The sequence below is a fragment of the Phragmites australis genome, chromosome 16, assembly GCF_958298935.1.
Source record: "Phragmites australis chromosome 16, lpPhrAust1.1, whole genome shotgun sequence".
NCBI classification, from domain to species: Eukaryota; Viridiplantae; Streptophyta; class Magnoliopsida; order Poales; family Poaceae; genus Phragmites; species Phragmites australis.
In genome coordinates this window covers 29,369,667-29,385,525 of record NC_084936.1, presented here as the reverse complement: position 1 = coordinate 29,385,525, position 15,859 = coordinate 29,369,667, and the positions used below count along the sequence as shown (strand labels likewise).

General features: G+C 40.8%; 2 protein-coding genes across 4 annotated transcripts; both read right to left on the bottom strand.

Annotated features, from left to right (window-relative positions):
* Positions 1–225: 225 nt before the first annotated feature.
* LOC133895231 (peroxisomal ATPase PEX1-like) lies at positions 226–9,923 on the bottom strand (the record flags this gene model as incomplete). Its single annotated transcript, XM_062335385.1, has 18 exons — positions 226–552; positions 684–763; positions 885–1,169; positions 3,578–3,695; positions 3,974–4,035; positions 4,145–4,270; positions 4,478–4,678; positions 4,815–5,045; positions 5,281–5,435; positions 5,523–5,616; positions 5,791–6,013; positions 6,106–6,179; positions 6,337–6,428; positions 6,552–7,196; positions 7,364–7,816; positions 8,888–8,987; positions 9,073–9,246; positions 9,627–9,923. Coding segments are annotated over 17 exons (3,369 nt in total), but the record flags the coding sequence as incomplete, so codon positions are not given.
* A 790-nt stretch (positions 9,924–10,713) lies between these two features.
* Positions 10,714–15,751, bottom strand: LOC133896481 (probable protein S-acyltransferase 19). Of its 3 annotated transcripts, XM_062337099.1 has the most exons (9): positions 15,337–15,751; positions 14,073–14,186; positions 13,562–13,963; positions 13,166–13,234; positions 13,022–13,093; positions 12,779–12,904; positions 12,519–12,599; positions 12,244–12,432; positions 10,714–12,067 (listed from the first exon to the last, which is right to left on the bottom strand). In XM_062337099.1, the coding sequence occupies exons 1-9, from the start codon at positions 15,379–15,381 to the stop codon at positions 11,135–11,137; spliced, it is 2,031 nt and encodes a 676-aa protein (XP_062193083.1). In that variant the 5' UTR covers positions 15,382–15,751; the 3' UTR covers positions 10,714–11,134. The 3 variants fall into 3 exon arrangements, with proteins under 3 accessions (XP_062193083.1, XP_062193082.1, XP_062193084.1); XM_062337098.1 differs by having other exon boundaries at positions 13,022–13,234; XM_062337100.1 differs by having other exon boundaries at positions 13,022–13,234; positions 14,073–14,119.
* Between the last annotated feature and the right edge of the window lie 108 nt (positions 15,752–15,859).

Below are 15,859 nucleotides of genomic sequence, written 5' to 3'. Positions count from 1 at the left end.
GGACTCGCCATCGACAACCATGACAAAAACCAATCTGAACAATAAAAGGGCGTCCAGACTAGAGAGGCACGCAGGCCAGCCGCTCAACTTAAGTGGTGCTAAAAAAATGTTACTATGTGAACAAAAGTGGTCATTCAGCAGAGCTAAGTGGCAGCACCCCAAATGACTCTTACCCTCTCAAAAAAATAAAAAATGACATTCCCAACGGAAGCAAATCAACATCCTGAATCAATCAACTTCGCCCGTAGAAAAACAGCATTTCCCTGGCTCTGCATTCCAACATTGATTACAGAACAGCCCAGGATTAACATATCTCCTGTTAGCATTACTACTTCCTATACTATACGCCATCGTACAAAAACATTGTGACAACGCTATTAACACCCAATAGAAGCACCTTCGGCCATTGATTCCTTTATTGGCCGTCCCTCGTTGGTATACAACACAAGTGGTTAGGTTTCTTTTTACAGATTTTGTTTCTCTTCAAAGAATAAGTAAGCACACGCCTCCTGACTTGAAAAGCGTGCCGCTTAGCAATCTTCGTCTGCGCCACTGAACATAAGACAATAGCATCCTGATTAAATGTCTACACTAAAAAGAAAAGAAGTCCATCGAAATGCTTAAGAAATTCATATTTCATGGACTTCTCATAACAATGGAGATCATAAAGAGCGTGACCTTACCCGTCCGATTTAGCAACACAACGATATGTTGAAGGACAGACTCAAGCTAGTGTGACCTTTTTGCCTTTTGACTCTTTTGCCTGCACCAAATTCCTCCAGTAATTATCCAAGGAATCTCGTGTAACAAGAAACACTAATAGGACAATGAATTTTTTTCACTTGTCAGTGGTTTGATGATGTGAAATTGAGAATGAGGTGCACCTTTGTGGAAATAGACTTCCTGGACGACACAAATTCACCAAACTCCTTATCATACCGCCTCTTCTCATCTGATGGTGTAGAAGGTCTAGCCTTCCTAGCAACAGACATGAGAAGTTCTTTGCTGATGCACGGCTCTCTTTCTGGGATACCGTTCTCTCGGCTGTCCAAAAGTTCATGAACTGCTGCCAACCCAGCATTCGTTAGAATAGCCGCGAGGCCAGCACCAGTAAATCCTTCAGTCAGAGAAGCAATATCTTCCAGACTGGCATCACTCGCCAGTGAAACCTGAGACCAACAATAGAATACTTTAACGAAAATAACACTTTCCCATGAATTCATATAAATTTATGATATCCATAGATACAAAACCATGCTGAAAGTCGTTCACAAACAACAACAACGTCTTTGTCCCAAGCAAGTTGAGTTAGGCTAGAGATGAAACCTACAAGATCCAACTAAAAAGATGATGATAAAACAATAATGATAATAAATGTACTAGTAATAGTAAAAAAATAATAATGGTACAAGAAGACTGATGCATAAGTTATGGTTCTGGCATGTGGATTGCTAACTTTCACGCGCTTCTATCCGTGGATAGTTCTTTGAGGATATTCCATTCCTTCAAGTCTCTCTTTACATACTTCTCCTATATTAGGTTTGGTTGACCCCTGTCTCTCTTCATATTATCAGCGCGCCTTAGTATCCCGCTATGCATAGGTGACTCTAGAGGCATCCATTGGATATGCCCAAACCATCTCAACCGATGTTGGACAAGCTTTGCTTCATTTGGCGCTATCCCTACTTTATCATGTATATCATTATTTCGGATCCGATTCTTTCTTGTATGGCCAAAAATCCATCACAAAATATACATCTCTACTACACTTAACTGTTGAACATGCCGCCTTTTAGTTGACCAACATTCGACACCATACAACATCACCAGTCGAATCACCGTCTTATAGAACTTACCTTTCAACATATGTGGCACTCTCTTGTCACAGAGGATGCCAGAAGCTTGGCGCCATTTCTTCACAACTTCATTAGGCCTGCTCATGGGCAGCCCAGCTCGACCCGACCCGGCCCGATCCGACCAGTGCACAAGGCCGGGCTCGGACTTAACTTCCCAGCCTACAGATTTTTTCTGACAGAGCCCGGGCTTAAAAAATAGGCTCGAAACCTGAAAAAGCCCAAGAAAACCCTAAAAATCCCTAGCCTGACCCAAAAAAATGCTGTTGGGTCAGGCTCAGACTTGTGGTTTTCCTGTCAGACTTTTCAAAGCCCAGCCCGACCCGGTCTTTGAACAGGTCTAATCTTCATCGATATTACTATCCCTCTGTAGCATTGATCCCAAATATCGAAAGATATCCTTCATGGGAACCACCTCTCCACCAAGACTAACACCTTCTCTCTCATGCCTAGTACCACCGAAATCACAGTTCATATACTCAGTTTTAGTCCTACTAAATCTAAAACCTTTCGATTCTAAAGTATATCTCCACAACTCTAATTTCCTATTAACCCCTATCCTAATCTCATCAACTAGCACCACATCGTCAACAAAGAGTATACACCAAGGGATATCTCTCTGAATGTCCCTTGTGACCTCATCCATCACCAAAAAAAAAAAGGACTCAAAGTTGACCCTTGATAGTCATTTTAAGCGGAAAGTCATCAGTGACATCTTCACTTGTTCGAACACTTGTCACAACATTATTGTACATATCCTTGATGAGAGTAATATACTTTGTTGGGACTTTGTATTTCTCCAAGACCCACCACATGACATTTCTTGGTATTTTGTCTTAAACCTTCTCCAAGTCAATGAATACCATGTGCAGGTCATTTTGTTCCCTATATCTCGCTCTCCCCATTGAACAGTTCGTCGAAGTACTCTCGCCATCTAGTCTTGATCTCATCATCTCTCACCAGAAGTCGACCGGTCCCATCCTTGATGCATTTTACTTGGTTGACGTCCCTCGTCTTCCTTTCACAGATCTTGGCCATCTTATAGATGTCCTTTTCTCCACCCTTTGTGCCCAACTGCTGATAAAGGTCCTTATATGCCCGACCCCTTGCCTCGCTCACAACTCACTTTGCGGTCTTCTTTGCCACTTTGTACTTCTCCACGTTGTTCACACTCTTGTCAAGGTGTAAGCGTTTGAAACATTCTTTCTTCTCCTTGATAGCCTTCTAAACATCCTCGTTCCACCACCAAGTGTCTTTAGATTCGCACTTGCTTCCTTTGCCCCCCTCCCCCCCCCCCAAAAAAAACACCTATGAAGCCACCTTTCTAATGCAAGTTGCCATCTTCATTCACATGTCGTTTGCATTTTCTCATTCCTTCCAAGATCCCTCGTTAATAACCATCTCCTTAAAATTCTATGCCACCTCTCCTTTGAGCTTCCACCATCGTTCTTGCGATTTTGGCACCCTTGTCTCGTCGAACACATATGAAGAAGCGAAGTCGTTCACAAAACTAAAGCAAAATTAGAAATGAGATCCCAAATAAGAGAAGCTGAAAACTAGGTACGACAAAAAGTAGCATTGTTCTGAAGATGAAAGATAACAAAGAAAGTACATAACTCCTTGGTGATATTAGATATCATGATATGAAATCTCTCAATCATGATAATCAAACACAAGAAAACATGATAGAAGCAACATCAACAATTTTCCAGAAGAAAACTCACCATCCTAGAATGCACCTTCAGAATTTCCAAGCGTTCATCCCATCGAGGGAAATCACAAAAGACTAGACGATCAAACCTTCCAGGCCGCAAGAGTGCAGCATCAATTAGTTGTGGCTTGCTGCACAAAACAATAAGAAACCCTCTCAAGAAATGCAACACAAATAACTGAATAAGTAAGCTATTTAGTCAGAAATTCCCTAACATTAGCCAAAAATAAAAACTCTGGCATTTCACCCTATGCAAACTGAAACTCTTAAGCAGAACATTTTGTGGCTGGTCAATATAGTCCACATCAATAAAATCAATTTTCTTCTTTCCATAAAAGTAGGGAATAGAAGAACTGAAGACTATGTCTGCAGAAACTATGGCATTTGTCATGCTTTGCACAGAGCTAACCTCGTAGCCGCAAATACAAATACTCCAGTCAAGGTTTCCACACCATCTAGTTCTGTCAAGAACTGCATACAAACATTAAAATACACACTTAAATGATTTTTTTTGGTTTTCTGAAACTAACAATGAAACTAGAAATTTTAACATGTTAGCAGAAAGGAGACAATTACTTACCTGATTAACAACACGATCAGAAACTCCAGCACTATGGGTTCCTCGCTGGGGTGCAATGGAGTCAAATTCATCAAAGAATAGCAGGCAAGGTGCTGCTGCAACTGCCTTTGCAAAAAAGTCACGAACCTGTAATTCGTTTATTAACATTAGAACCATAATGGTTTGGGTGTCTTTTGTAATTCCGATCAACAGCCATACTTATAACTGGAAAACAGGGTTGAGTAAAACAAGAGACAAGGAAATATCCTAACCCTTCAAATATCTTTAGTGTAAGAAAAAGGCAAAAGGCAAGGAATTTTCATGTGATGCTTAAAAGAAAGAACGGTTCCTTACGGATTGCTCAGATGAACCGATGTACTTATTCAAAAGCTCTGGACCCTTGACTGAAATGAATCGCAAAGAACAAGCTGCAGCTGCAGCTCTCACAATGTGAGTTTTGCCACATCCAGGTGGTCCATAGAGGAGAATGTTTGATCGCAACCGCACAGGTGCCCTGGTAAAGATATTTGGGTATTTTGATGGCAATTCAAGAGTCTACAATAAGGAATACAAATATAATCAGGAACATCTACACAGGTAACCAGATGAAAGGTGCCTGAAAATGGTTAGTTTTTCATGGGCATATAGATGAGATCAACGTCCTTAAAACAGGAAAGCGAGAAATGTGCACCTCTTTAATAATAGTTACTGCTTCATTTAGCCCTCCAACATCTTCCCAGCCACCATCTTTATCATCAGGAGCATATTTCCTAAGATCACGCATGGCAACTGGAAGGAATCCATGCATCGCTTTCAAGAAATCTTCCATCACCAAAGTTGATTTCACAGAGTTCAGAGAGGCATTAGAAGGCAGAACAAAGCGAGAAGCAGCAGCGTGCACAGCCCTATCAACCAAAATTTCCTGCAACACAATAGTATACATATACGGTGAACATTCTTTACCCAACACAATCCATGCAAAGGAATATTTGACTGCTAGACCTGTTGTGAATATTTGTGACTTCTGATCATAAACACAAGTACCTAAGCAATCTTTTTTCTTTTTTGCTTGTTGATATAATTGGGCCATAATTATCATCACAAGGATATCATTGAGTTGACTATAAAGACCAATGGATGATAAGAGTTAACAGTACCAAGTCATATGCATCATAACCTTCACATTTTGATGCTATCTCTGATAGAACTTCCTCAGAACACTGTAACTCATGCTCCTCAACTAGATGTTTTAATAGTGCTTTGCGTTCTGGGACTGCAAGAGCAGGAAGCTCAATGTGGAAATCAAATCTCCCTGTAGAACAAACAGCAATTTTATTAGTACATATGAAGTCAGTGATTTAACCAGCAGACATGAAGAAAAGAAGAAAAGGGAAATAACCTGAAGAGGTTAAATCTTGAGGAAGACTCTGAAGTGATTGAACTGAAGCCATTAATGCAATAGGTCCATACCCACATGCATTCCGAGTCTTATCCTGTAAAATAGTCATGCCAAGCAAAAAAAGAAGAAGAAAAGAACTCACTTCTCACTTCTCTCAGGAAAAAATACATTGTAAAAAAATTGAGACAACCACAATCAACACTTATTGTCTTATTCTTTATAAATTTGAACAATGTGAATAAAGAAAAATGTGATATCACCTCCTCACCTTGTACTCATCCATAATGTCAGCCAAATACCATACTAGAGACTCAGAAGAACTGGACGATTGAGACACTTGAGGATCTGAAGAGACTGAAATTACACTGTCTAGATCATCAAATATGATGATCGAAGGTGAATGAAGCAGCGCTTCGGAAATGCTGTCTTCAATTGCTTGCCTTGTCTCCTTAGCCTTGCCAAGTGCAAGTTTGGAACAATCTATGTATATTCTGCTCTTCAAAATAGATGATCAATGAGCTTTCTTTTAAAATAAGAAATAGTAACATGTCTCAGAACAGTAAGATTGTAAATATTGGTTTACACGTGTGCCAAGATCTCTTTATGGTCTTCAAAGTATTTTGCAGAAGCCCTAGTCAAAGCAGTTTTCCCAGAACCCTGAAACAGAAAATTAAATCACAGTCACACAAAGTTGTAAATGAAAAAATGCACTCCCTACAGTCAAGTAATATTCAAAACTATGATGACACACATGAAAATGGAAAAATACACATAATGTCAAGTTTTGCAACAGAAACTGGATGTTGTTACTTACTCGAGGCCCATAGACAAGAACATGTCCAGGAAAGGGGAACTTTAGCCTGTTAAATAACCTCAGGCTAGGTGATGATAAAAGCACAGATAACCCTTCACAAAGAAAAGCATCCAAAATATCAAGTCAAGAAGTTAACAATAATTCGAATGGTAGTAGCCAGAAAACAAATAAAATGCAGAAAATGAGCTATTTGTCTATCTGGTTAAAAATATTACTTTTTGTCACATCTGACATAGCATTCTCCATCCAGCCTAAAGAAGATCGTGTCAGCTTGAAACCATCGCTGACCCCACCATCCATTAGGGAATCGAAAGATACAGGCTCACCCAGCTCCAACTTCCCAAAATGCAGTTCCAGATTTTCTGGATCATCGATTGGAGCACTCCAAGCAGTCTCAACATCAACTTGTGAATTGTTGAAACCAGAATTTTCAGAACTAACTGCTAGCAGGTATAGAAATTCAACTCTTCTGTTTAGTTTTTGATCGGGTGCTTCAAAATGGAGCAAAATTTTGGTTGGTAAAACTATTGAACTTATCTCGGTATGGCCAACATGTAAACTCATTTCTTTAAGTTGTCCGATAAGCCAATGTTTAATAAAATACTTCTGTTTTGACATGGATTCAGGGCAGCTCTCAACACGTGCACCCTGAAGACCTTCATTTTCACCATAACGAGCTTCCTGGAAGATATTACCATTTTCTGAAGGAATCCTGGTTATCCTCGAAGTGTCAGCTTCCTGACTGCCTAATTCACTGCTGTCATGGGCATCTTTCACATGCATCTTGAATTGTAAAGGAGATATTGTCACTACAGGCTCATCCTTCTTGATACTGGCTGAATATGTCTTAATGTATACCCCTAGTATCAGCAAAAGCCTTTTCAGAGAAGTGAAAAGTAAACAGCAGAAAAGATGCAACAGTACACAGACAAAATTGTTATTGGGAAATGCTTTGTCCTCAAATCTGAATTCATAGACTACAAGTTGGTTGCTTCTTGGTAAATGGAAGAAGGACCCGTGTACTCAGATGAATGTACATCAGCACTTATGAAGTGACGAATAGAGTAGGGAAGCATAACATGCCCTTTGGCAACAGAGTCTGAGAGTAAGATATAAACGACCGCTTCTTGGGTCCTTTCTTTAGATACTGAGATTCCCTTCTTTTGTGCAACTTCTTTGCCTTTTTGAGCAAGTCCCTTCTTCGATGATTTAGGTGAAATAGTGACCAATTGGAGATTGCCAAGCGAAATACTTGTAGCTGTATCAGGATGTATTAGCACAGCATAGCTGAGAACCACCCCTATGTCAGCACCTTTATATTTGAACGTATGTGCATACTTCCTGTCGGCCGCTTGAACACGCAGGAGTGCCTTTATATTGACTTGTTCCTTCAGTGAAGTCTGCTTTTGCACATCGTGAGAAGACTTCTCTTTGCGTTTTTTGGGTGCAACATCAACTTCAGTTCCTGGCACAAGTTGAACTAAAAGAAAGAAAAACACAGTTGATATGGTAGCCGATTGGTAATGGTGGAAGATAATGGCGCTAGTCGCCCTCGTCACAAACAGGGCTTCTCCCTGTGGCAGGAGACTCCGACCATGCCGGTCAGATAGAGAGATGCTGGTGCTACAGCACCCTCGTGCTACAGTATCTCGTTCTACAGTAACATAAGGCTCACAGTGGATCCTTAGCAATAGATAAGAAATTAAATTTGACAAACTAAGAAGTAGAGACATCTGATGAATAGATTGTCTACTATGAGATTACTAACATTACATACTGTTATACAGTGCGGTGCAACAAGTCACATGATGTCCCAGAATTAACAATCTTTAGTTATAGTCAAATACTACAGAAGTTCAGAATAGCTAAGTTTATTTTAAGAATTTAGTTAATAGAAGCTCAAATTTGTACCTAAAATTTAAGTACTCATTAGACAATATATATGCATGAACGTATCAAATTTGACACCCCTACTTTTGTCGGTACCATGATTCTGAAGTGCTGGAACATCTTTTTTAAGAGACAAGATGTTAATTAAGCTGGATTTACTCTAATATATATCTAACTTTGGAAAATGTAGTTACTTACAAACTAGGTAACATGTTTGACTCAACTAACATAAACCTAACAAACCATAATCCTATTAGACCCCCTGCATGAATTATGATGCAGACTGGTAGCCCCAAGTTAGGTGCCATAGGAAGTTAATCTTAGGATATTGTAGGATCACACAGTATCAGTTTCCAGAGTAAATGGGAAAATGGACAAGAAGCTTCTGAAGTACCTAGCCTTTCTGCCATGTGAGAACCATCGAAACTACAGAACAGTTGCTTTTACACTCTACAATAATTACAGCAAAATTACTCATTAACAAGTGTGCACAAACCTACTTGAAAACAAGTTCACACAAACTTGACATCATAAAGAAACAGGAAAAGAGAATACCACCCTTGAACACTGTAATAAGTAAAAAGGGCACTGAAAGGAATGCAAAACCAATGGTTGTAACACAAGTTGTAGAAGTAAGCAGAATGTAGCAAAAGAAGCATACCAACTGACTTCTCGGGGCAAGATGACACCACAACAAACTTCACAATATTATGACCATCCAACCACAATGGGAATTTCATGCCCTCATAAACGATACCGACCTAATTTCACGAACAAAATTAATTTTTTACACCGAAAGTAGAAATGAGAACAGACAAAAAAAATAAAAAAGAAACTAAATAATACCTGCTTCAAGATTGTTTCTTCAGCCAAATCAGCACGGCTCTCAAGTATCTCCCAATCATCCTCACTGAAGGGTTCTATACTGACCGAGTCAGCTTTGGCTAGAGAGCGAGCTACACTCAACTGTGCTATTGTTCCGTCATGCAGTGAAATGCACTCTGCCAACTCTTGTGCAACCTGCAAGACACCATTTGATATTTTGATGACATGGTAGAGCAAATATTCAGGGTGTAATTTTCTATGTAATGTTGGAAAGTGGGTGAGGTAAGCAAACTGAGGACAAGGAAGAGAGCGTAATCACAGTTCTGCACTCAGAGCTTTGCAAAGCAGTAACTAATCGACAAGGAAATAGGAAAAAAAAAACCTGCGACTACCACAACATCACTCTCCACAAGCCAAAAGGGGCACCATATTTACTCCACACGACAACGTGGCATCGAACAAGGTCTCGATAGTTCGACATCCACAATTCCAATTTTCCGACAGCAAGCATCGATTCAACAGAAAATTTACGGATAATTCTGATTCCAGGACACTGAGACTCAAGTGCCGCTCACCTCGATGGCGCGGGATCGGGACGCGGAGCCGGACCAGGCGAGGGACCAGCGGCCACCGGCGGCCGCGCGGAGGTCGAGCGCGAGGACGGGCGGGAGGTCGCCGGAGGCGGAGGTGCGCTCCAGGGCGTGGATGAGGTGGAGCGGGAGCGCGACGAAGCAGCTCCGGGCGCCGCCCACAACGCGCACCTCCACCTCCATCCCGCCGCCGCTACTGCCTCCCGATCCCCGCCCTTCCTTTGCTATTCTTCTCTCTCTCTCTCTCTCTCTCTCTCTCTCGTTATGCCCAATTTGGTCAAATAAAAGTCAACGTGACTTGAAGTAAAATTCTTGAAGAGTTAAATATTTTTTTAAGAAGTCTATAGTTAAATTTAACTTGATGCCATGATTAATCAAATAAGTGGCCATTGTATTTGTACAACTACAACACCTCTAATTAATCTGCACAGTATAATCTAACTTCATAAAAATAAGCAAAAGAGAATTTCTCTACTTAGTCAATATTTTTTATAATCTGGCACCTCCGAAATAAAGAGCGTATATCTTCGTTCTTTTCTCTTGGTTAATCTATGCGGTTAGATCTGATAAAAAAGGTGGTTGGATTATTATTTTTCTCTATTAATCTACAACATTGTAATTTGAACAAAATAAGGTGTGTGTATATATTTTTATTTTACCCCAAGTCATAAGAATTTCTCTAATTTATCTACAATGTTATTATGTGGCCTATGAGAAACCAATGGGGTATAGATCTATCCTTTATAATCTTTGTGAATGAGAGAATTTCTAGACCACCTCTTCTCAGGTTTCTTTTCTGATTCAAGAAATATGATAAATGTGTGCGCGTCTGCGCCATCCTTGTCGTTGAAAAAAGAAAGAAACAAAGAAAGAATATATAGACCCTACTGGTAAGGTTTCATGAAACCTCAGTCAACATAGCCAAAGCATGGGGCTTTCAAATTGCTGCCCGTTCTGGTACAGTCGTGAGGATTTTTTAGCATGGAACCTGGGGCACAATGCCAATGAATAAGAACATGTAGTTTTTCTGTAGTTCACTCTAGTAACAATTCTACAAAAAAAATTTCTTGGAATGATATGCCTTGGTCCAACAAAAAAAGGGTCAAAACTCTACTCAATCCAAATCTAAAACTTGTCCTTTTAAACCAGAATTATCAAGCACTACAAAGAGGACGAAAATGTTAGACATAATGAACGAGCAAAGAATTTACATCACAATCAATCGGCTCTTCTACCTGTCGTGTTTCCAGTTTCTGCTTTCCTGACAAATGCACAATTCATTTGTCACTCAACCCTTTCAGATGCAAACTCAACAGTAAAGTTCCCCCTTTCAGATTTCAACATGTTCTTATGACGCCTTTACTTCTTCTGGAGTCTTTGGTGATCACCGGAGAAATCACCCCAGGACTGTTCAGGGCTCTTGCTGAGCAATGCTGCAGCAATGATTAACCCATTGTCGCAGCCATGATCGTCAGCAAATGTGTGCCAGGAGCTCACCTGTTGAACGGTGGGCTCTTTTGAATTGTTCCCGGAGCGAACACCGGGAAGGACTCCGCAGTTCGCCTCTTCTCTCCTCCAGTGTCATTCCTTGGAGCGTCAAAAGCAGCACCCAGAAGCGGTCCGCCAAAGAATATCGACTGCCCAGTGTATGTCAACCTCTCAGATGGCAATGCTGAGGCAGAAGCATTCATGGGTGCGAGAGTTCTCCCACCATTGCTTGGCTCAGGCTCACCACCAGGGTTTGCCAAGAAGCGCGGTGTTCTCGCTGGTTGATCAACGCCACCAGTTACTGGTCTTGTGGGTGCAGGAGCAACCAGCACGTACCGACCAGCCTCTTGATCCCAAACAACCGAGGCTTTTCGGTTCTCCCGGATATAAGATGTAGCTGACCGGAACATTGGATTGGATATCTGCGTGGTTGGAACAGGCGGCCTTGGCACCACTGGTGCAGGCCTTGGAGGAGCTGGAGGTGGACGAGAGGGCACATTAATCTGAGTGTGAGGTGCGGGCTTGTGAATGTGGACTGGGCTGCTTTTGCTGCTAGTGCTCTGCGTGCCTGACTCATAGTCGTCCTGGCTCGCGAGGCTCTGAGGATATGAGTTCTGAAGAGATGACAATTTCATACCAGTACCTTTTTCCTTGGTGGCACTGTAATCAGCACTCATGCTGCTCCTCATGCTGGCATTACCACTGGAGCTAAGGTCCGCATCTTGAGCCCGGAGGGCATCTATAGGTCGGAGGACAGAGGATGATGCCCGAGCTTTTGCTGCAGCTTTCATTGCCTCATTGCTGTCCAGCTTTGCAAGCTTCCAGGCACTGATTTTGACTTGATTCCTGGCTTTGTTTGCTCTTTCAGGATGGCCAACAGCATCAGGATCGACGGTTGATGGTACCATTCCTGGCTCCAAATGTGGGATCACTTCATCCTATTTCAGAGTTGGGAGTACAGCAAATAAATTTAGAAGAAAAAAACAATTACTCCAAAACTCTATTACATATAATTTCCACCTTGCACATTCTTACTGAACTTTCAAAGATATACTATGTGATTGTTTAGCAGCCCCAAAATTATCAAAGCTGTATGCTAACCATTCAAAATTACCTGATCAACAAAAATCCTTGGTGGTGTGCACCATGCTCCCTTTTGGTGAATACCAAGTGAAGTAGCGCCACTGAATCCAGTAGTTGCTGAATTTGTCGGGGAGTAAACAATGTTTAGCCCCTCGTCCTCCTCTTGAGATGCTTCACTCATAGCTCTCATTGCAACTACATATTCATAAGTTGTGATCCCCTAAGTAGAACAAATAAAATCAATATAGTAAGAAACATCATGCCCTTTTCGTACATATTGTACTTGGTGAAAATTGTGAGACAAACCTTTCTGATCAAGATCATGTGAAAGAAGAAAAGCTCTCCTAAAGGTATGCAAGCAAATAGAGAAAGAAGAGTAAACATGGCCTGTGCATAAGAAATTTACATTCAGTCAGTTAATAGCAAAGTCTTACTCTAATAAAGACATGAAACAGAAAACAGTTGCTATAATATACAGTTCTAGAAATCTAACCATAATATTTGATAATATAGAAGCAATTGTCAATTATGCTGATAAAGTATTGACAATTTCTGCTACAACTTACTACAATAGTACCAAAGGGAGGACGAGTTAAACCATTCCCAAGCTTGTCTTGAATAATTCTCTCAGAATTCTTGTTGGCAAAGCATATAACAAGAACAGCGATGCCTACTCCAAATTCAATAGCAAGCTGCGATACAGAAGATTATAAAAGCATTTGGATCAAATAATACACGGTGTAAAGAATCTACTGTACCATGCTAAATATGTATGTAGAATGGAGATTGCGTAAGGCCACTTTACAGACCCAGAGGAGACTGGTAGTCATCAGAGCAATAAATGTGAAATAGTTCTTCCGTCCAACACAGTTATTTAGCCACTGCCAAAGACGCAAACATGAGATATGCATTTTAAAAATTGAAGGAAAATATAGTTTCTGTGTAAGAAATACCCGACAGTGATGATCAAATCCATCCACACACTTGTCACAACTTCTGCAATGTTTACTGAATTTGCGAACCTGAAAATTTATATTTGTAAATCAGCAAGACATGGGAACTGAGGCTAGCTCAGTTGGTTGAGGGTGTGGATGTAAGCCTAGACCACCCAGGTTCGAGTCCTCTTCGACGCAAATTTGGGTGCCTATTTTTTCTTATTGATAATGCCACCTAGTTCCCCCTAGGTCGGTCGAGTTTTTTTTTTTAAAAATCAGCAAGACCTGACAACACAAGTTTTCACTTTTGACCAAAGTTCTGCAGCAGCTAACACTGGTATGACCTATTATTGACTAAGATAAACAATTTGCTGTGGTGGTTCAAAAATTGAACAGCCACACATATGAGCGTACCTCAGCATTACATAATGTGCAAAACAAGGCATCTTCTCCATCAACTTGATTATCTGAATCATCAAACTTCCCACAATCCTCCTTGACAAACAAAGCACAAATAACCCCTCCAAGTAAGCAGCTACTTGAACTTCTTCTTGGTGGTTGTGAGCTTAAATTTATATTTGTATGTCCAGCATCTAAATCACCATGATTAGAACGCCCATCTAGAGAGCTCCTACAAGTAGATGTTGGGGCGTTTGTTTCAGTAGCAATATCGGCTTTTGCTGGCAAACGTGTGCCTTGTAAGTCAGCAGCACTTGCAGGTACATCAATGAAGCCATCCTCAAACTTTGACATAATCCCAGGATCTGCTGGGTTTATACTAGTGCACCGAATATAGAGGATGAAAACAGCAAATGCCTGACAGAGTTGCCACAAGTAGAAATGGTAAATGCACAGCACAAACAACTATCCTTAAATGATGAGAAACAGAGAAAGAAACACAAAGCATGCATAGTGGCAGGCTTACCACAGGAGTATAGATACCAATCGCAACATACTCAAGGACTTGCTTCCCTAGAAACGGTGCAAAGAAGGCATAAAATGCAACCACCAGAAGAAAGAAAACTGTAATTGCAACAATCTGGTCCAGAAGATATTCAGAAATTTGTCATTTAACTGTTCACGAAATGAAATTTGGAATACTTTGGACAAATTTGGGGTTTTATCAGAGTAGGATGATCCAAAGAAAAGTGCACAGAAAAAAGTGTGTAGAGGTAAAAATAATTTAAGAAAATGTGGTAAACAATACAACACATAAGCGTTCTTATAATCTGGCATGATGAAAATGCCTTTTGAGTATAAATTGGTAATTTATTTCCTCCTTTTCTTTATCAGACTTGCACTCGCCACCCGGAAAATCAACAGTGAAGATTCATCAGCGCTATAAGTCCGAGGACTATACTGAGAAATAATTCTTAACTAGATAAAATTTCAGGTATCAAATTATCCATAAGAGCACCATGGTTTCATAATCATGGAATATATAAAAATTGACTGTCACCAGGGTAAAAACAGGACCTAGGCCATCAGGCAACAGCTTAATCGCCAAACCAACCACGTGAACGAGCCATCCCTTCTGGAGCTAGAGCTACTAACTTGTTCTTGTTACTTGTTAGTACATGTGAAAACAAAGAGCATTGCTACTTTTACAGCCATTTCAGTAAAAATCTCCAGTAGTCCACCATTCCATCCTTTCCACCACTTAAAACTAAGATCATAAAAAAGAAGGAAGCCTTCTAGTAAAAGGGAATGCCCAATTCCTGTTCAGAAACACTGCAGCCAATGCCTTAATTTCTAGTAGATGCCGGAATGAGGAACAAAAATAGACTCCTACCTGAGAGAGAGAGAGAGAGAGAGAGAGAGAGAGAGAATTCTCCCCAATCCTAAGCAGTTCACAGTAACACGTTCGTATGGGGGAAAAACAAAATTAGCAGCACCATTCTCGCGAGTATTGCACCCCACATATTAAACTTTGTACCACCACATTAGGCATATATCTCTTCCTAGCACATACGAATGGAAGTTGCGATAAACTACGCAGATGGATGAAAAGCACTACCCAATGAATGCTGCAAATTATAGGGAGACAACAATGTTGAATTTTCCGTGCCCTTCTAAGAAATTCCACAGCCAGTTCTTGCGGTGAAATTTCTTGTATTGTAAGCGTGGTGGTATCCTGTAACCCGTAGGGAAGAAAACACAAGGGACGAGGAAAGCCATCGAAATTGCACCTGGAGCGTGTGTGCAGGGAGCTGCCATCCATGCTTCCGCACCATGGCCCCTTCTCCTCCCCTCTTCTTCTCCAGTCTGCAGGCTCTCTCTCTCTCTCTCTCTCTCTCTCTCTCTCTCTCTCTCTCTCAAAAAGGGAGCCCTTTCCCCAGTTCCCGTGCTTTCTTGAGAGTAGTTCAAGAGTCAGTCAAGTCCTGAGGAAGACACCGTCCTTCTCTCTCATCTCTTTTTCCTTATTTTCTTTTTCACTGGGCTCATTTCCGTAGTTTTGGTGCCGGTTAGTTGGGGTTGAGTAAAGATTGAGCTGAGCATGCAGACTTCACTATGCTTTGGCCTTTTCAGGTCTTTTCTCTTTCATTTTCAGAGGAAATGTCACTTCAATCCTCTAGATATTATCGGATGACTGTGGGTTTTACAATGTGGTCCTACATATTAGCGATAAAACAAAACTTTAAGTGACCCCAAATGTGTTTATTAATACTGAATCCGGAATTTGGTATAAATAAACAGGTGAAGTGAACTAAT